At 43.6% G+C, this 21,722-nt stretch overlaps 2 protein-coding genes across 2 annotated transcripts in view; one reads left to right on the forward strand and one right to left on the reverse strand.

Moving 5' to 3' along the window:
* The window catches only part of LOC120063543 (solute carrier family 28 member 3-like), a 29,466-nt gene extending 18,226 nt beyond the window's left edge, over positions 1–11,240 (reverse strand). The window contains 3 exon segments of the mRNA XM_039013903.1: positions 54–198; positions 340–545; positions 11,139–11,240. Of these exon segments, the coding sequence (XP_038869831.1) occupies positions 54–198; positions 340–545; positions 11,139–11,240 (453 nt within the window).
* The window catches only part of LOC120063544 (BDNF/NT-3 growth factors receptor-like), a 95,064-nt gene continuing 84,580 nt past the window's right edge, over positions 11,239–21,722 (forward strand). Inside the window, exons 1-3 of the mRNA XM_039013904.1 lie at positions 11,239–11,453; positions 21,209–21,283; positions 21,389–21,460. Of these exons, the coding sequence (XP_038869832.1) occupies positions 11,239–11,453; positions 21,209–21,283; positions 21,389–21,460 (362 nt within the window). The remainder of the gene's footprint in view (positions 11,454–21,208; positions 21,284–21,388; positions 21,461–21,722) is intronic.

The following is a 21,722-nucleotide window of genomic DNA, read 5'->3' on the forward strand; positions in this document are numbered from 1 at the left end:
AAGCATACAGAGTTGACACATTAGGGGTTTTTGTGTTTGTTGGTTTGCCATACCCTGAATGGGTTCCTCGAGAACACCAGCATGAGCATTACGAAGCAGAAGAGTCCGGAGAAAGAGACCAGCTGCCGCGATCCCTGTTTGGCCGTGTCAAACACCAGCCAGCACACCACTGCCACCAGCAGCAGCACACACACCACCCTGCACAGACAGACAGACCAACCAGAGGTGAGAGAGCAGAGGAACAACAACGATCACCAAGAAGACCACACATCCAGGAAAATGTTCATATTATACGGAAAAGAGAGAGAGTGAGAAGGAGAGAAAATGCAGTTCTCCCACCATTTGACCCAGAGCCAGTGTGTGTTGAGGGTGTTCCTGGTGGGTTGCAGGGCGTCCCAGAGGCGGTGTCCGTAGCGGCCCATCAGCCAGTCCCACAGAAGAAAGAAGACAGCCAGCGGGGTCACCACCAACAGGGCCAGAGAAAGCTGCAAGTTCAGCACGCATGCCGCGATCACCACGGCAAAGTAACCTGAAACACATACAGGCTGTGTCCGAAATTGCACCTAATTCCCTATTGAGTAGTACTTTTTATCATTCGGGGTATTAACATACTCTAAGTATAGTAGAATACACAACATGCAATTTCAAAATTTGGTAGTGCATCAGGAGTTTTCCTTGACCTTTTAACAGACACTCTTATCCGTAGCAACTAGGGTTAAGTGCCTTGCTCAAGGGCACATCAACAGATTTTGATCTTGTTGGCTCGGGGATTCAAACCAGCTACCTTTCGGTTACTGACCCAACGCTCTTAACAACTAGGCTACCTGCCACTCTCTTGATATGTCAGTCACTCAGTTAGCCCGTGTCAGCTAACATTTGCTTTACAATGTGGTAATTAATGAAAAGTTGGTCTTCAATTACTTTAATTTCACAGAAGAGTAGCCTCGATAGGCATCATTTGGCTGCCATTAAACATGTTAACTAAATCATCGTAATTTACACAGGCAACATTTCCAGTCAATTTAGTCACAGACAATTTATTGCATTTGTAATATGTGCTATTCTTTCATTTAGATTTGTCCTATTTCAATTTTGTTGTTCCTTATAGGATGTTACCTCATTGGGAAAGGAGTGTATATATACACTGCTCAAAAAAATAAAGGGAACACTTAAAAAACACAATGTAACTCCAAGTCAATCACACTTCTGTGAAATCAAACTGTCCACTTAGGAAGCAACACTGATTGACAATAAATTTCACATGCTGTTGTGCAAATGGAATAGACAAAAGGTGGAAATTATAGGCAATTAGCAAGACACCCCCAAAAAAGGAATGGTTCTGCAGGTGGTGACCACAGACCACTTCTCAGTTCCTATGCTTCCTGGCTGATGTTTTGGTCACTTTTGAATGCTGGCGGTGCTTTCACTCTAGTGGTAGCATGAGACGGAGTCTACAACCCACACAAGTGGCTCAGGTAGTGCAGTTCATCCATGATGGCACATCAATGCGAGCTGTGGCAAAAAGGTTTGCTGTGTCTGTCAGCGTAGTGTCCAGAGCATGGAGGCGCTACCAGGAGACAGGCCAGTACATCAGGAGACGTGGAGGAGGCCGTAGGAGGGCAACAACCCAGCAGCAGGACCGCTACCTCCGCCTTTGTGCAAGGAGGTGCACTGCCAGAGCCCTGCAAAATGACCTCCAGCAGGCCACAAATGTGCATGTGTCTGCTCAAACGGTCAGAAACAGACTCCATGAGGGTGGTATGAGGGCCCGACGTCCACAGGTGGGGGTTGTGCTTACAGCCCAACACCGTGCAGGACGTTTGGCATTTGCCAGAGAACACCAAGATTGGCAAATTCGCCACTGGCGCCCTGTGCTCTTCACAGATGAAAGCAGGTTCACACTGAGCACATGAGCACATGTGACAGACGTGACAGAGTCTGGAGACGCCGTGGAGAACGTTCTGCTGCCTGCAACATCCTCCAGCATGACCGGTTTGGCGGTGGGTCAGTCATGGTGTGGGGTGGCATATCTTTGTGGGGCCGCACAGCCCTCCATGTGCTCGCCAGAGGTAGCCTGACTGCCATTAGGTACCGAGATGAGATCCTCAGACCCCTTGTGAGACCATATGCTGACACATGCACATTTGTGGCCTGCTGGAGGTCATTTTGCAGGGCTCTGGCAGTGCACCTCCTTGCACAAAGGCGGAGGTAGCGGTCCTGCTGCTGGGTTGTTGCCCTCCTACGGCCTCCTCCACGTCTCCTGATGTACTGGCCTGTCTCCTGGTAGCGCCTCCATGCTCTGGACACTATGCTGACAGACACAGCAAACCTTTTTGCCACAGCTCGCATTGATGTGCCATCCTGGATGAACTGCACTACCTGAGCCACTTGTGTGGGTTGTAGACTCCGTCTCATGCTACCACTAGAGTGAAAGCACCGCCAGCATTCAAAAGTGACCAAAACATCAGCCAGGAAGCATAGGAACTGAGAAGTGGTCTGTGGTCACCACCTGCAGAACCATTCCTTTTTTGGGGGTGTCTTGCTAATTGCCTATAATTTCCACCTTTTGTCTATTCCATTTGCACAACAGCATGTGAAATTTATTGTCAATCAGTGTTGCTTCCTAAGTGGACAGTTTGATTTCACAGAAGTGTGATTGACTTGGAGTTACATTGTGTTGTTTAAGTGTTCCCTTTATTTTTTTGAGCAGTGTATATATATAACCTTTATTTAACTAGGCAAGTCAGTTAAGAACAAATTCTCATTTACAATGACGTCCTACCCCGGCCAAACCCGGACGACGCTGGGCCAATTGTGTGCCGCCCCATGGGACTCCCAATCACGGCCGGATGTGATACAGCCTGGTGTAGACCTAGTGAACGCAGACAATGACATTTTCCACTGTCTAGTAGCCTACCAAGCTGGCTTGACACTATAATAACGTCAGATCGGCTGGTCTGATCAGTTTATTTCGCTGTTCTTCTTGTTGTAAACACAGTTCTTTTCGCTAGGAGCTCCCATTAGTAGCATGTTAAGAGATTCTCAGAAAAAGGTTTTTCTTTTTAAGGAAGCTCAGATCCTTTGATGTCTGCCCAAAAACATTCACAATGTGTTTTTGATAGTGTTGTGGCTAGTGTTCTGTTCTACAGTGTGATCTGCTGGAGGGGTGGGTAACATCACTAGGGATGATGCCAACAGGTTGAACAAAATCATGAGAAGGCTGGATCTACCAATCGGCACCCACCTGGATAATCGAGGATCCGCTTGTCCAGGATAAGCGGATCCTCGAGAAGCTCAGGAGCATAGAGGCCAACATTATCCACCCCCTTCACAGTATCTGCTTGTAGAATCGCAGTGTGATGACAGAGAGATTTATTTTACCTAGATGCAAAACAACGTTTCCACAGATCTTTTTTACCATTTTTTCTTCCCGATAACTAAAGGTACGAGAGGGCCTGCGCATGTGCAAGATCTTTTACGTAGCTACTGCGCACTCTGCTGCCGCTTTCCCCTTCTTCCTCCTCACGGGGATGATCAGACGTCTTTGCCTGGTGTAGTCTACAAACTTTGACATGTTGTACAATAGACACGATCGACATGTTGAACAACAAAAAAGTTATGTAACAGTAGGCTATTGCAAACATAAGAACAACACAAATGGGCAGTTTAAATAAGGATCCAATTCAATTTTCGCCTAAAATGACATACCCAAATCTAACTGCCTGTAGCTCAGGACCTGAAGCAAGGATATGCATATTTTTGATACCATTTGAAAGGAAACACTTTGCAGTTTGTGGAAATGTGAAATTAATGTAGGAGAATATAACACATTAGATCAGGTAAAAGGTAATACAAAGAAAAAAAGTTTTTTTTTTGTACCATCATCTTTGAAATGCAAGAGAAAGGCCCTAATGTATTGTTCCATCCCAGGCGCAATTTTGTTTTTGGCCACTAGATGGCAGCAGTGTATGTGCAATGTTTTAGACTGATCAATGAACCATTGCATATCTGTTCAAAATGCTGTATCAAGACTGCCCAAATGTGCCTAATTGGTTTATTAATACATTTTTAAGTTCATAATTGTGCACTCTCCTCAAACAGTAGCGTAGTATTCTTTCACTGGAATAGCTACAGCAAATTGGACAGTGCAGTTAGATTAACAAGAATTTAAGCTTTCTGCCCATATCAGATGTCCTGGGAATGTTTTTTGTTACTTACAACCTCATGCTAATCACATTAGCTCAACCGTCCCGATCAGTGGCACTGATCCCGTAGAGGCTAAGTAGCGATTCATGTCATTTTTTCAGGAGGGAGAAGGCTACATACAGCTATTGAGGCAAGCGATTTAGATGGCATATCAAAACACAAGCAAGACACAGACAGGCAGTAAAATAGAGATTTCATGTTCTTTCTTCCCCATCGCTGCAAACATTGGCAAAGCAGTGAGCGAAAAGCAGTCAACGTAGTAGTGTTATTTTTCAGCAACTCAGGCGAAGATATGGCAGTATAAAGATGACATCCCAAATGGACAGGTGTTTAGAATGTTGATTGACTATGCCCTGCTTTGTACTACTCCAATATCCTTAGTTACAACAGACAGAGAAGATTGTATCCTACATCCTAAATTAACCTACCTATTGATTTTTGCAATGTCCGTTCAAATAGCCACAGGGTTTTTAATTCTGCTATTCAGAAATATGAGGCAGTATTCTACTTGATCATGTCAGTCAAATTGGTTGAGAAGAGGGTGAGTAAAGGGAGAAACGTGAAGGGGTTGAGCAACAGATACTTAAGAAACGTGAAGGGATGAGGAGGGTGATCTGCAGCTACAGTGTCTTCAGAAAGTTCATATCGCTTAACTTATTCCACATTTTGTTGTGTTACAGCCTGAATTCAAAATCGATTAAATATATTTCTTATTTATTTACACACAATTCCCCACAATGACAAAGTGAAAACATGTTTTTTTGAAATTTTTGCAAATGTATTGATAATGAAATACAAAAATATATAAATGTACATAAGCATTTTACAATATTTTGTAAAATCACCTTTGGCAGCGATTACAGCTGTGAGTCTTTCTGGGTAAGTCTAAGAGCTTTGCACACCTGGATTGTGCAACAATTGCACATTATTCTTTTCAGAATTCTTCAAGCTCTCACACATTGGTTGTTGACAATTGCTAGACAACCATTTTAAGTACTTGCCATAGATTTTCAAGTAGATTTAAGTCAAAACTGTAACTCGGGCACTCAGGAAAATCCAATGTCTTCTTGGTAAGAAACTCCAGTGTAGATTTGGCCTTATGTTTTAGGTTATTGTCTGGCTAAAATATGAATTCATTATATTTGACCTGTCTCAGCTAAAGTGTGTGAGAAATATTCAGTAGGGTTTTTAACCAAATATGGTTTGTTTTTTAATTAGACTGTGTCGCAAGGCCTGCTGCTGGCTTTTCGCTTGGCCAACTCTATAGCCACCAATGCATTACACTGTAATACAGGGGCATGGGCCTGGTTGGACACATGCCCACCCACTGGGGAGCCAGGCCCTGGATAGTATTGGTTGACTGATACTGAACCCAAAACATGACCAATTAATCATTTATTTCAGATCATAAAGTTAATACATAATTCCTGAGTCTACCTATTAGAATAAAGGTCAAGCCAAAACGTAATACATTACCCATTGTGACATCACTGCTGTACAATTCACTTCTTCCCAAACTTTTTAGCACTGTGACCCACCTAAAGCTTTGGGAGTCTTCTCATGACTCAACATGTCAACACAAACAATGCCATAATGCAATACTGTCTAATGTGCAACAACAACAATGTTTCTAGGCAGGACTGGATTATAACCAGCGGGTCCCCTTCCACCATTTGTGAAACGGTGAAGTAAGCACTGGAGAGCTATATTTACCATTGTAAATGAAAACGGACTGAAACAGTGAGGCACGTCCATGTATTGTCCCCAAAATATTTTTTTTTTCCGTTTTCCGTTGTGTGCCCTTATGAACACTGCCCTGATCTGAAGGGATTAGAGAAGTGAAAGCAATATGGCTGAGATCCAGCTTGTTTCAAAGGCCAGGAAAGGAAGATTGGCATAGCCAAACCTTGACAGATATTGATCTGCAGTGTCATGAGTAGTTAAGTATGCCTACTACACCCAAGTAAATTTTAATGACACCACATCAAACACCAGAAGGTTTAAATGAAATTTGCTGCAATGGATAATTGGGCAAATATCAACTTAAAGTCTGCATAGAAAAAATCAAGGACTCTGAATGAATGAAACAAACAATAAAATAAGATTTTCATCATTATCTTAACATATTACACTATAGTGCATATATGAACCATTAAGATAGATATTATGGTCTTACTTTAAATAAATATTGGATATTTTTGTCACTCATTGGATCCAGCCACAAAGACAGCCATAGCTTCAGGACAATAGCCTACAATGTTTTTTCTTACCCAGTAATCTACTTTGTGGGCATGCATTCTTGCTCAATGACCACAGAGGGGCAGTACATGATTTGTCTTTGATACCATGGCGATAAGCTAGCTTTGAAATAGACTTGATTTCCCAGTACAAGCTGCAGGCTAATTTTGGGGGATAATACCACAGACGGAGGGGAAGTTAGTTATAAGCAGAGCCATACATGGCATAATTTCAAACCATTTTGCGAGTTAACTCAGGGCTGTTGTAATTACCCTTACAATGAATAGGCCTACTGCTTATCTACATGATATCCGGTTGAACTATGTTTACCAATCGATTGTTATCACGTTGGATGATTGATGTGGACTATTTTCCCTGGAGTATTTAACTGAGTATTTGGAAAAGACGTTTGAGGTATGGGTGGTGCTCCCCGGCACGCACCAACTCAGTTCAACCAGTTCCGGTGCAAGAGCCAGAGACCACTAATAAAATGTCCCACAATTCCCCTCTAATGCTTTTCCATTTCACTCACTCACACCCCGTCCCTCCACACACAAACTCTCCTCTTTTTCCTATAGGCCTCCTTCACCATAATATTAACACGACTTTAAACTGCTCTGTAGCTTATCCCAAGCAAGGTGAGAGAGGGTTAAGTGCACTGACGCCAAATCTTCTGATAGGCCCAGGCAGGCGTGTCCCTATCATCACATGGCACATCATTTTGAAGCATGTAACCAGAGAGGAAGATGCAAAGCGAGAGGTTTTACTCCTCCCAAAATCTTTCCACGAAAATAAGGCCATGAAATGAAACATTTTTGCATGAAGGTCAGTTAGCCAGTGTCGAATTTGATCAACAAAAAAATGTAGTTGCTAATTTGCTACCTGAGACTTATTCAATCGAATAGATGTTTCATCGTGGTTAGGTTGTTGTGAATGCACTGATTTAAGTGGAAGCACCTGGCATTTCGGAAACTAAAAAAAGAATAGGACTTTATATCAGAGTTGTTTGTACCTGTTGTTCACATGCGTATCTGCCCTCTCATTGGCTGAATGCTCCCACCTTATCTCGCATCCTCCCCCACTGCCTTACATCAAACAGTACAGTGCTTCCATCTTTGAGGACATTTATTTCCATTGTTAGAGCGGTCACTCGACAATCTTGTCAGTATAATAGATCATCTGTGATGTAACTGAGCTACAGCGTGTTCCATGGCCTATAGGGGCTATATCATGTGTAAACATATTGGTACTTTTGGATTACTATTACAGTGTTATCTGGTTGTTCATTTGATTCGTTCTGACATTTCTTGATTTCTTGTTTAAAAAAAAAAAAGAGATTATTGTGTACTGTTTGGCATGTAATGCATTGTTAGGAGCTAGTAAAACAAGCATGTCACTGCACCCGCTCCAACATCTGCTAAACTGTGTATGTGACCAATCAACTTGGATTTGATGTGATATGCACACCGTACTATGCTCAACCTCAATTTGGAGACACCCCCATAGACTTGTAGAGACAGATTCACCTCGGTAATTAGACATATGCTCCTCAATGCAGACATAGACTACATGCTGTGCGTCAGTGCCCACGTCACATCCTATCCTCACATGGGGAGGACGCGCGACTGAGAACTGGTGTGTGTGTGTGTGTGTGTGTGTGTGTGTGTGTGTGTGTGTGTGTGTGCGTGCGTGCGTGCGTGCGTGCGTGCGTGCGTGCGTGCGTGATGTGGCAACCCACTAAGCACGGACAGACACTGATGTCTTTTGGACGTCTTTTTTTTGTCTATGTTTGGTTCAGATTTTGTCCCGTCCTGTACTGAACTATACTGTACTCAACTGTATTCTACTCAACTGAATTAAACTACTGTGTAGCACTGTACTATAATGTACTCTACTCTACTGAATAAAACTCTACCTTCCTGTAACATACCATCAGTGCATTCAACTAATGTATTGAAACAACAACTTATCACAGTCATTGCAAGAAAAACATATTTAAGTAACCGTTACTGAGAATGTTATTGTAGTTGAAGTGGTCTGTTAGTTTATTCTGTAGGTTGGACCACTTTGAACATCATCACTGACAGTTTTAAAGCTTTTAAAAAAGCTTACATAAGTGCATGTGACAGATGGGAGCAATAATAAATATGCTATGTTGCAATCTTCATTTGGCTCCTCTTTCCTATATTAAATAGATTTAACAATAATTATTTTGATATAATGATTACTTAATTGAAAATGTACAGTGCCTTCAGAAAGCATTCACACCCCTCGACTTTTTCCAAATTTTGCTGTGTTACAGCCTGAATTTAAAATTGATTAAATTGCGTATTTTTTGGTCACTGGCCTACACATAATACCCCATAATGTCAGTGGAACTTTGTTTCTTGAAATTTTTACAAATTAATAGAAAATGAAAAGCTGAAATGTCTTGAGTCATTAAGTTCAACCCCTTTGTTAAGGCAAGCCTAAATAAGTTCAGGAGTACACATTTCCTTAGTCACATAATAAGTTGCATGGACTCACTCTGTGTGCAATAATAGTGTTTAACATGATTTTTGAATGACTACCTCATCCCTGTACCCCACACATACAATTATCTGTAATGTCCCTCAGTCGAGCAGTGAATTTCAAACACAGATTCAACCAAAAATACCAGGGATGTTTTCAATTGCCTCGTAAAGAAGGGCATCCAGATGGGTAAAAATAAATAAAATCAAACATTGAATAACTAATTAACACAGTGAAAATAAAGAATCCTGTACAGAATAAATGTATTCCAAAACATGGATCCTGTTTGCAACAAGGCACTAAAGTAATACTGCAAAAGAAATTGCAAAGCTTTTCACTTTTTGTCCTGAATACAAAGTGTTTTTTGGGTGGCAAATCCAATACAACACATTACTGAGTACCACTCTCCATATTTTCAAACATATTGGTGGCTGCATCAGGTTATGGGTATGCTTGTAATCGTTAAGGACTGGGGAGTTTTCAGGATAAAAAGAAATGGAATGGAGCTAAGCACAGGCAAACTCCTAGACACTGGGAGATTAATTCACCTTTCAGCAGGATAATAACCGAAAACACAAGGCCAAATCTACACTGGAGTTGCTTACCAAGAAGACAGTGAATGGCCGAGTTACAATTTTGACTTAAATCTAATTGAAAATCTATGGCAAATCCTGAAAATTGTTGTCTAGCAATGGTCAACAACCAATTTGACAGAGCTTGATGAATTTTGAAAAGAATAATAGGCAAATGTTGCACAATCCAGGTGTGGAAAGCTCTTAGACTTACCCAGACAGACTCACAGCTGTAATTGCTGCCAAGAGTGCTTCTACAAAGTGTTGAATCAGGGGTGTGAATACGTATGTAAATGTGATATTTCTTTATTTCATTTTCAATACATTTGCAAACATTTCTAAAATCATGTTTTCACTTCGTCATTATGGGTATTTTGTGTAGATTAGAGAAATAAATATGTAATCCATTTTGAATTCAGGGTGTAACACAACAAAATGTGAACAAAGTCAAGGGGTGAATACTTTCTGAAGGCACTGTATGTATAGTTGAAATTTGACCATACAGTCAATTACCAAAAATTACATATTTTCAACATCTGTAGGCTAAATTACCTCTTTTCAATTTCATTCAAAGCCGAAAATTAACCAGATTTAAACATCTGGAAAATATGTGTTTTCAACCTCGTTTTCAACGTTTAATTTAGAACCTTAAATTAACTTATCTTTTAGATGTCTTTTCAATGTCCCTCCACTACAGATGACATGTTATTGATTCACTACATGCCGGCTGAAATATTTATGGTTATGAAATGGAGCATAATGATTTAATAAGGTGATGGAGGCTGGTACACCGCGGCTAAAGAGGGAATGATTGGTGACTGAGAGTAGTGCCCTTATGCCCCGCTGTGCCAGTGGGATAAGTCAAATGTCATTGAAGCAGATGCACACCTGCGCTGTCATTTTGTTTTTTAATTAACACATGATTTTCTATTCGAATACACTCTGGCTGTAAACCAAGCCCCATATTTCTCATGCCCGATGTTATGCTATTTGTCCATTATAGCCTACAAGGACACCAACGCATCTCGTCCGACCGAGACACTGCTAAACACAAGACCGCTAGTGAATGACGGGGAGGAGAGCCCTGTAACCCCTGGCCATCTGGAACAATCAGCGTGGAATCGGAACTAAAACAATGTCTGGAGGGCGTATTCTTGACGGCGATCTATAACATACTGTATGTTTTGTTGTTGGTTGGCCTACCCGCGCCGCCTCCTCCTCAGTGCACTGCTTGAACAACGCAACAATAAACGGTGTGCGCTTTCGGCTCCGTCGTCTCTGTTCATTATCTATTCATCCACGGCTCTGCCTCTGGCAGACCTGCACAGGACATAGGGTTTTGTGTGGAATTATAAGTGCCAGTGTCATCTGACTGAGAGGAGAGAGAGAAAGGGAGAGAAAGAGAGAGAGACAGAGAGAGAGAGAGCTAGAGAGAGAGAGAGAGGGAGAGAGAGAGAGAGAAAGAGAGATAGAGAGAGAGAGAGAGAGAGAGAGAGAGAGGGAAGGAATCCTTGGCATACACACACGTCGGTGTCTCAATGTGAATTTGAGTGACTGGCTGGATTCTTGTGGAGACGAACGCAACGGATAAACCCATTTTCAGCATCTCACCCATTTGCGCGGAGAGCGGCTGGTGCCTGCTCGTCTGGGTTGAGCATTTGACAGCGTCTCCTGCTGGAGCTTGGCTGATTCAAGCCGTCCTTGGTCGGGCATGGAGGGAGCCGAGATGAGCGCCTTTCGGAGGGGTACTGGGGTGTTTCTGTTCGGGTTGTGTTGCGTACTAATGGGACTGTGGCGGCTCGGGGCCGCCTGCCCCGCGTCCTGCTCCTGCAGCGGGACCAGGATCGCCTGTGTGGACCAGGATCGGGGTATCATGGCTTTTCCAGTGTTGCAGTCGGAGCTGGAGATGGACAACATTACCGACATGTGAGTCACTGTCCATGATCCATCACCGGACCCAACATACAGGCCTCGGCCTATGACAGATGTGTCTTCCACGAAATGAGTGCCTTTTGAGTCACTTTGATATTTCAAGTAGCAATTGTGCACCAATATTGAATTGTAAAAGCCTATCATATTAATTCAATTGGCCTTTAATATAGACCACATGAGAATTCAATACATCTGAATTGTGACATGTCCTTTCATGCACCCTCTATGACTTCTAGGAAGATTTGTATCCACATAACCCCAACATTTCTAAAACATGTCATCATCATTGTAAAGCTCTAGTTATGTTGTTGCTTTGACAGTAATTTCTGAAGGTGATTATTTATTTCATGTGATTAGTGATTCATTTACACATGTAAATGAGGTAAGGTAAGGTAAACCATATTAAATGAACTGAACTCTCATTTTAATGTCGTGAAACTATTCCTTTCTTACATCCAAGAGTCAAACCATAGTGTAAAAGCAGTGAGCTAGTTCTACTCTATTTTGCCCATGTTCTGGTGTTTTGTGAACATGTGCTTTTTATGACGGAATGTTAAAATGAGGTGAAATCCAACGTTTAAAAAAAAAATCAAGTTACACTACTCAAAAGGCACACAATTGGTGGAATGACCAGACATAACCTTCCTAATCGGCACACAATAAAGATGTGAAAAAAGCCTATGCGTTTTAGGCTATCAAGGAGCAGAATTGAAGGTTCAATCGAATGGCCAATTCTCAGTCAAAAGTTGGGCTATTTGAATTGGCTAATAAAACTTATTTTATAGTTTTGCAGCAGTGATGTTAGGAAAATAAGTGTGTGTGTACACGCGCTCGAGTGTGTATGTCAGTTTGAGAGCGGTGGGGACTACTGAACCGCGAGGGGGAGTGTTGTGGTGCTATCGGTACCGATCGACGCTCCACGGTGGCTCCGGGAAGAGGTGTAGTCTTACTCCCGCAAATATTTGCAAGGACAATGGGCCCGAAAGCCTACAATTATATATTCAGATTTGTTTTGTATCTATTTTGAAAAAAAAAAATGAATTGGCCTAGACTAAATTAATTTCCACACACGTTTCAGAGCTGAAGACAATCAGAGAATCAAAAGTACAGCATTTAGAATGCGGAGGACATGATGTGAGCATCTCTTTGTCAAGACCATAGCAGACGCTTCGATGCATAGCCTCTATTTCAAAAAGTTGTATATTTTAACTTTATTTAACTAGGCAAGTCAGTTAAGAACAAAGTTTTATTTACAATGACGGCCTACCGGGGAACAGTGTGTTATATGGCTTGTTCAGGGGCAGAACGACAGATTTTTACCTTGTCAGCTCAACCTTTCGGTTACTGGCCCAACGGTCTAACCACTAGGCTACCTCCCGCTCTATTGTAAGGTTACAGTGTAAACATATACAAAAAACATATATACACTTTAAAAAAATGTTTTGTTGATAAAATATTGAATACATCTATTTGTATGGAATAGTCGACTGTTAAAAATTACAAGAAGTTGACGACTGGAGTTAGGGCCTATCCTATATGTTGACAATCATCAGTCTATTTGTGAAATTTGTATTTTCAAACGACCTTGACAAAAGTCTTCAACAAAAACTCCCATCACGGAAAAACACCTAAACATTCACTGCTTGAAAGGGGCCTTACAGATAATTACATGTGTGGTGGGTAGGGTACAGAGATGAGGTAGTCATTCAAAAAAAACTCTAAAAGTCTAAGCTTTTAGGGGTGGTTGGGGGTGTCTACTAACCTGACATATGGAATTGTTTTAAGATGGTCATACCATGGATCATTTAGCTATTTGATTTGGAATTTTAGGACCCCTGTAGGTGAGAAACAAAAGAAGAAACCCGCACACTGCTCTTGCTAGTATCACTGCTCTTTAATAAGCTTTACAATCGGCCGTTACCCCTATAGGTAAAAAAAATAATCAGAAGGAATAAGGTTTTGAAGTGTCTGTCCTACATCTAGGAGATATAACAAAGATCAGGAAATATATATATTTTTTGGACATATAGTGCATTCGGAAAGTATTCAGACCCCTTGACTTTTTCCACATTTTCTTACATTACAGCCTAATTCTAAAATGAATTAAATATTTTTTTCCCCTCATCAATCTAATGACAAAGCATAAACAGGTTTTTAGAAATTTTGCAAATGTTTAAAACATTTAGAACTGAAATATCACATTTACATAAGTATTCAGACCCTTTACTTAGTACTTAGCGATTACAGCCTCGAGTCTTCTTGGGTATGACGCTACAAGCTTGGCACACATGTATTTGGCAAGTTTCTCCCATTCTTCTCTGCAGATCCTCTCAAGCTCTGTCAGGTTGGATGGGGAAAGTTGCTGCACAGATATTTTCAGGTCTCCAGAGATGTTAGATCGGGTTCAAATCCGAGTGGCTGATTATTTATTTAATCAGTTTTAGAATGAGGCTGTAACGTAAAAAAAACATGCTATCGTACACATCAATCCAGAGCATCCCACACATGCTCAATGGGTGACGTGTCTGGTTAGTATGCAAGCCATGGAAGAACTGGGACATTTTCAGATTCCAGGAATTGTGTACAGATCCATGTGACACTCGGCCAGTGCATTATCATGCTGAAACATGAGGTGATGGTGGCGGATGAATGGCACAACAATGGGACTCAGGATTTCATCACGGCATCTCTGTCCATTCAAATTGCCATTGATAAAATGTAATTTTGTTGGTTGTCTGTAGCTTATGCCTGCCCATACCATAACCCCATTGCCACCATGTGGCACTCTGTTCACAACTTTGACATCAGCAAACCCCTCGCCTGGTACAGTTAAAACCGGGATTCATCCATGAAGAGTATACTTCTCCAGCGTGTCACTGGCCATTGAAGGTGAGCATTTGAAGTCGGTTACGACCCTGAACTGCAGTCAGGTCAAGACCCTGGTGAGGATGACGAGCATGCAGATGAGCTTCCCTGAGACAGTTTCTGACAGTTTATGTAGAAATTCTTCGGTTGTGCAAAACCACAGTTGTCCGGGTGGCTAGTCTCAGAGGATCCCGCAGGTGAATAAGCCGGGTGTCCTGGGCTAGCATGGTTACACATGGTCTGCGGTTGTGAGGCCGGTTGGACGTACTGCCCAAAATACATTGGAGGCGGCTTATGGTAGAGAAATGAACATTACATTTTCTGTCAACAGCTCTGGTGGACATTCCTGCAGTCAGCATGCCAATTTCACACTCCCTCAAAACTTGAGACGTGTTGCATTGTGTTGTGTGAAAAATCTGCACATATTAGCATGGTCTTTTGATGTCCCCAGCACAAGTTTCACCTGTTCAATCATCATGCTGTTTAATCAGCTTCTTGATATGCCACACCTGTTAAGTGGATGGATTATCTTGACGAAGGAGAAATGCCACTAACAAGGATGTAAACAAATTTGTGCAAAAAATCTGAGAGAAATAAGCTTTTTGTGCGTATGGAACATTTCTGGGATCTTTTATTTTTATTAACCTTTACATGTTACATTTATATTTACATTCACTGTATATACAGTACCAGTCAATAGTTTGGACACACCTACTCATTCCAGGATTTTTCTTAATTTTTACTATATTCTACTGTACATTGTAGAATAATTGCCAATACATCAAAACTAGGAATTAACACATATGGAATCATGTATTAAAAAAAGTGTTATACAAGTCAAGATATATTTCATATTTGAGATTCTTCAAAGTAGCCACCCTTTGCCTTGATGACAGCTTTGCACACTCTTGGCATTCTCTCAAACAGCTTCATGATGTAGTCACCTGGAATGCATTTCAATTAATAGGTGTGCCTTGTTAAACGTTCATCTGTGGAATTACTTTCCTTCTTAATGCATTTGAGCCAATCAGTTGTGTTGTGACAAGGTAGGGGTCCTAAACAGAAGATAGCCCTATTTGGTAAAAGACCAAGTCCATATTATGGCAAGAACTGCTCAAATAAGCAAAGAGAAACAACAGTCCACCATTACTTTAAGTCATGAAGGTCAGTCAATGCGGATAAAGTGTGCAGTCGCAACAACTATTAAGCGCTATGATGAAACTGGCTCTCATGAGGACCGCCACAGGAAAGGAAGACCCAGAGTTACCTCTGCTGCAGAGGATAAGTTCATTAGAGTTAACTGCACCTCAGATTGCAGCCCAAATAAATGCTTCACAAAGTTCAAGTAACAGACACATCTCAACATCAACTGTTCAGAGGAGATTGTGTGAATCAGGCCTACGTGGGCAAATTGCTCCAAAGAAACCATTGCTAAAGGACATCAATAAGAAGAAGAGACTTGCTTGGGCCAAGAAACACAAGCAATGAACATTAGACCGGTGGAAATCTGTCCTTTGGTCTAATGAGTGCAAATTTGAGATTTTTGGTTCCAACTGCTGTGTCTTTGTGAGATGCATAGTAGGTGAACGGATGATTTCTGCATGTGTGGTTCCCACCGTGAAGCATTGAGGAGCAGGTGTGATGGTGTGGGTGTGCTTTTCTGGTGACACTGTCGGTGACTTATTTAGAATTCAAGGCACACTTAACCAGCATGGCTACCCCAGCATTCTGCAGCGATCCGCCATCCCATCTGGTTTGCGCTTAGTGGGACTATCATTTGTTTGACCAAGAAGCAGAGTGATGGAGCGCTGCATCAGATGACCTGGCCCCACAATCACCCGACCTCAACCCAATTGAGATGGTTTGGCATGAGTTGGACGACAGAGTGAAGGAAAAGCAGCCAAAAAGTGCTCAGCATATGTGGGACCTCCTTCAAGACTGTTAGAAAAGTATTCCAGGTGAAGCTGGTTGAGATAATCTCAAGAGTGTGCAAAGCTGTCATCAAGGCAAAGGGTGGCTACTTTGAAGAATCTAAAATCTAAAATCTGTTTTGATTTGTTTTAACCCTTTTTTGTTACTACATGATCCCATATGTGTTATTTCATCAATCAATCAATCAATCAAATGTATTTATAAAGCCCTTTTTTCATCAGCAGAATTCCAGCCTAAAACCCCAAACAGCAAGCAATGCAGATGTAGAATCACAGCGGATAGGAAAAACTCCTTAGAAAGGCAGGAACCTAGGAAGAAACCTAGGGAGGAACCACACTCTGACGGGTGGCCAGTCCTCTTCTGGCTGTGCCGGGTGGAGATTATAAGAGTACATGGCCATTTAAAGCCAGATTGTTCTTCAAGATTTTCAAACGTTTATAGATGACCAGCATGGTCAAATAATAATCACAGTGGTTGTAAAGCGTGCAACAGGTCATTACCTCAAGAGTAAATATCAGTTGGTTTTTCATAGACAAGCATTCAAAGGTCGAGACAGCAGGTGCGGTAGAGAGAGGGAGAGAGAGTCGAAAACAGCGGGTCCGGGACAAGGTAATGTAGCACGGCAGAACAGGAGCAGCAGCACGACCAGGTGGACTGGGGACAGCCAGGAGTCATCAGGCCAGGTAGTCCTGAGGGATGATCCTAGGGCTCATGTCCTCCGGGAGGGAGAGAGGGAGAGAGAGAGAATTAGAGGGAGCCTACTTAAATTCACACAGGACACCAGATAAGACAGGAGAATTACACCAGATATAACAGACTGACCCTAGCTCGCCGGCACATAGACTATTGCAGCATAAATACTGGAGGCTGAGACAGGGGTGGGTCGGGGAACACTGTGGTCCCGACCGACAATACCCCCGGACAGGGCCAACCAGGCAGGATATAACCCCATCCACTCTGCCAAAGCACCAACTTACTACCCTGAGACAATTTACTACCCACAAAGATCACCTCCACCGCACGTGCCCGAGGGGGGCGCAAAACCGGACAGCAAGATCACGTCTGTGACTCAACCCACTCAAGTGACGCACCCCTACTAGGGACGGCATGGAAGAGCACTAGTAAGCCAGTGGCTCAGCCCCCGTAATAGGGTCAAAGGCAGAGAATCCCAGTGGAGAGAGGGGAGCCGGCCAGTCAGAGACAGCAAGGGCAGTTCATCGCTCCACTGCCTTGCCGTTCACCTTCACACTCCTGGGCCAGACTACACTCAATCATAGGACCCACTGAAGAGATGAGTCTTCAGTAATGACTTAAAGGTCGAGACCAAGTCTGCGTCTTTCACAGGGATAGGCAGACCATTCCATAAAAATGGAGCTCTATAGGAGAAAGCCCTGCCTCCAACTGTTTGCTTAGAAATTCTAGGGACAATAAGGAGGCCTGTGTCTTGTGACCGTAGCGTACATGTAGGTATGTACGGCAGGACCATACCTACTTACCATACCTAGACCCCCCTCCACCTCTGGCTCCCCCCACTTTGGTGGCGCCTCTGGTGCGGGGACCATCGCCGCCGACCCCGGACTGGGGACCCTTGTAGCGGGCCCCGGACTGGGGATCCTCGTAGCGGGCCCCGGACTGGGCACCCTCGTTGCGGGCCCCGGACTGGGCACCCTCGTTGCGGGCCCCGGACTGGGCACCCTCGCTGGAGGCTCCGGACTGTAGACCGTCGTTGCTGGAGGCTCCTGACTGGAGACTGTCGCTAGAGGCTCCGGACTGGAGAACGTTGCTGGAAGCTCCGGACTGGAGGACGTCGCTGGAGGCTCCGGACTGGAGGACGTCGTTGGAGGCTCCGGACTGGAGACTGTCGCTGGAGGCTCCGGACTGGAGGCCTTCGTTGGAGGCTTCGTGCCATGTCTCACCACTGGAGGCTTCTTGCCATGGATCATCACTGGAGGCTTCGTGCCATGGATCATCACTGGAGGCTTCGTGCCATGGATCATCACTGGAGGCTTCGTGCCATGGATCATCACTGGAGGGAGGAGACGTATGGGCAGTCTGGTACGTTGAGCTGCCACAGGGCTCACCAGGCTGGGGAGACATACGGTCCCGTGTGGCTCAGTTGGTAGAGCATGGCGCTTGCAACGCCAGGGTTGTGGGTTCATTTCCCACGGGGGGACCAGGATGAATATGTATGAACTTTCCAATTTGTAAGTCGCTCTGGATAAGAGCGTCTGCTAAATGACTTAAATGTTAAATGTTAATACGGAATAGTTAGTTCTAGGCGCAGGCACAGGACTCACCAGGCTGGAGAGACATACAAGAGGCCCTGTACTAGGCAGAGGCACCGGATACACTGGGCCGTGGAAGCGCACTGGGGGTCTCGAGCTAGGAGCCTGCACAACCCGTCCTGGCTGGATGGTGACTTTGGCCCGGCACGTGCGGGGCGCAGGCACAGGACGCACTGGGCTGTGCAGACGCACTGGAGACACAGTGCGCAGAGCCGGCGCAGGATATCCTGGGCCGTAGAGACGTCCTGGAGGTCTGGAGAGCAGGGCTGGCACACTCCGTCCTGGCTGGATGCTCACCCTAGCCCGGCAGATGCGGGGAGCTGGGATGTAGCGCACCGGGCTAAGAACGCGTACTGGAGACACCGTGTGCTCCACCGCATAACACGATGCCTGACCAGTACGACGCCCGCCACGGCAAGCACGGGGAGTTGGCTCAGGTCTCCAACCTGACTCTGCCACACTCCCCGTGGGTCCCCCCCCAAAATTTGGAGCTTCCTTGCCAGCCGTGTTCGTCTCGCCGACTCCATCCTCCGGTATCCCTCTTCGCACTGCTCCATAGAATCCCAGGCGGGCTCTGGCACTCTCCCTGGGTCGACCGACCACCTCCTTGCCAGCCGTGTTCGTCTCGCCGACTCCATCCTCCGGTATCCCTCTTCGCACTGCTCCATAGAATCCCAGGCGGGCTCTGGCACTCTCCTTGGGTCGACCGACCACCTCTCTACCTCCTCCCAGGTTGTCTCATACCCCTGGCCACGCTGCTCCTCCTTACCACGCTGCTTGGTCCTTTGGTGGTGGGAAGTTCTGTCACGGCTGTTGAAAGAAGAGGACCAAGGTGCAGCGTGGTGAGCGTACATTTTCTTTTATTAAATCAAAATGACGCCGAACAAAAACAATAAACACTACAAAAACAAACAGTGAAGCTCAAAGGCAAAGTGCCCTAAACAAAGTCAACTTCCCACACCCACAGGTGGAAAAAAGAGCTACCTAAGTATGGTTCTCAATCAGAGACAACGATAGACAGCTGCCTCTGATTGAGAACCACACCCGGCCAAACACAAAGAAAACGAAAACATAGAAATAAAGAAACTAGAATGCCCACCCTAGTCACACCCTGGCCTAACCAAAATAGAGAATAAAAACCTCTCTATGGCCAGGGCGTGACAAATCTAGAAGTGACAAAAGCATGGATTAGCTTTTATGCATAATTTGTGGACAAAAAGTTTCAGATTTTTGCAATGTTACGAAGATGTAAAAAAGCCGTCCTTGAAATATTATTGAAATGTTTGTCAAAAGAGAAATCAGGGTCCAGAGTAACGCCAAGGTCCTTCACAATTTTATTTGAGACAACTGTGCAACCATCAAGATTAATTCTCAGATCCAACAGCAGATCTCTTTGTTTCTTGGGACCTAGAACTAGCATCTCTGTTTTGCCCGAGTTTAAAAGTAAAACATTTCCACTTCCTTATGTCTGAAACACAGGCTTCCAGAGTAGGCAATTTTGGGGCTTCACCATGTTTCATCGAAATGTACAGCTGTTTGTCGTCCGCATAGCTGTGAAAGTTGACATTGTGTTTCTGAATGACATCACCAAGAGGTAGAATATATAGTGAAATCAATAGTGGTCCTAAAACAGAACCTTGAGGAACGCCGAAACTTACAATTGATTTGTCAGAGGACAAACCATCCACAGTGACTTACTGATATCTTTCCGACGGATAAGATCTAAACCAGGCAAGAACTAGTCCGTGTAAACCAATTAGGGTTTCTAATCTCTCCAAAAGAACGTGGTGATCGATGGTGTCAAAAGCAGCACTAAGGTCTAGGAGCATGAGGACAGATGCAGAGCCTTGGTTTGACACCATTAAAAGGTTATTTACCACCTTCACGAGTGCAGTCTCAGAAATATGATGGAGTCTAAACCCAGACTGAAGCATTTTGTATACATTATTTGTCTTCAGGAAGAGACAGTGAGTTCATAGTGTTGATGTCTTCACTATTATTCTACAATGTAGAAAATAGTAAAAATAAAGAAAAACCCTTGAATGAGTAGGTGTGTCCAAACGTTTGACTGCTAAGGTATATTTTATTTCACCCCGTTTCTGGGCTCACAAACCTACTTCCATACTTCCATAACATTTTGAAACTGGTACCGGGTTACCTTCAGAGAGACCTGTGACACTTGTGGCGGTCATAGAACAAAACGAGTCTCCCCTTTCCATAGTCATATTATTTTGTCGCCCAAACTGTTCGGATGCTGCAGACAGAAGTTGGCACATTGACAGTACTGACTTCAGACGAGTCCTGTGGGGCTTGTGGGGGTCGTATTAGTTTGTAGGCCAAACCGTTTCGGACGCTACAGTTTTCATGAGAAGACCGATTTTCGGGATGTCTCCTGGTATGACAAACAGCGCTGTAGCTCTGCCACTTTCCACAGCAGATGTGGAAGGCTGACATAGGCTGATGCAGTGGATTGAGATGCAACCCATACGAACCCCCCCCCCCCCCCCCTGATATCTCTATTTTTTTTAAATTATGTTAATTACGTTGGCGCACAGGCGCGTCAATCGACTCTTAAGGATGAATATCTGTTGAAATGTGTATCGGTTGTTCAGTGGGCCTGCTACTTCTGTTAACTAACCTATTTTTTCCCAATTTCATTTTTGACAGATATATTGCAAACCAAAGTAGCTTCTCTTCCATCAATGACAAAGACCTGCATTATTACCGGAACCTCACGAATCTGTGAGTCTTTTATGTTATGTGATATCTTATACTTGTGGTCATGATGGGGCCCAGATTGTCAACTAGTACAGTATGATCATGTTTTTGTGTGTATTTGCTTTGCAGAACTGTGACTAACAGCCGGCTTACCTATGTGTCTCGACTGGCCTTCCAGAACAACCTCAAGCTTCAGTATCTGTGAGTGGCTTCCATAGGCCTAAGGCAACATTTATCTCAATGTGAAGGCCAAATTAGAGTTCTTACAAAAATAATTGTTTACTGTAAGACAAACAACCCATTGGGCAAAAACTGGTTGAATCAACATTGTTTCCATGTCATTTCAATCAAAAAATGACATGTGATAACATTGAATCAACGTGGAAAACTGATTGGGTTTGAAAAAAGACAGGAAAGTAAGGGAGTTTTATGTTTTTTTCACCCAACTTTGAACCTAAATCCA

Source organism: Salvelinus namaycush, chromosome 18 (assembly GCF_016432855.1).
Source record: "Salvelinus namaycush isolate Seneca chromosome 18, SaNama_1.0, whole genome shotgun sequence".
Taxonomy (NCBI): Eukaryota; Metazoa; Chordata; class Actinopteri; order Salmoniformes; family Salmonidae; genus Salvelinus; species Salvelinus namaycush.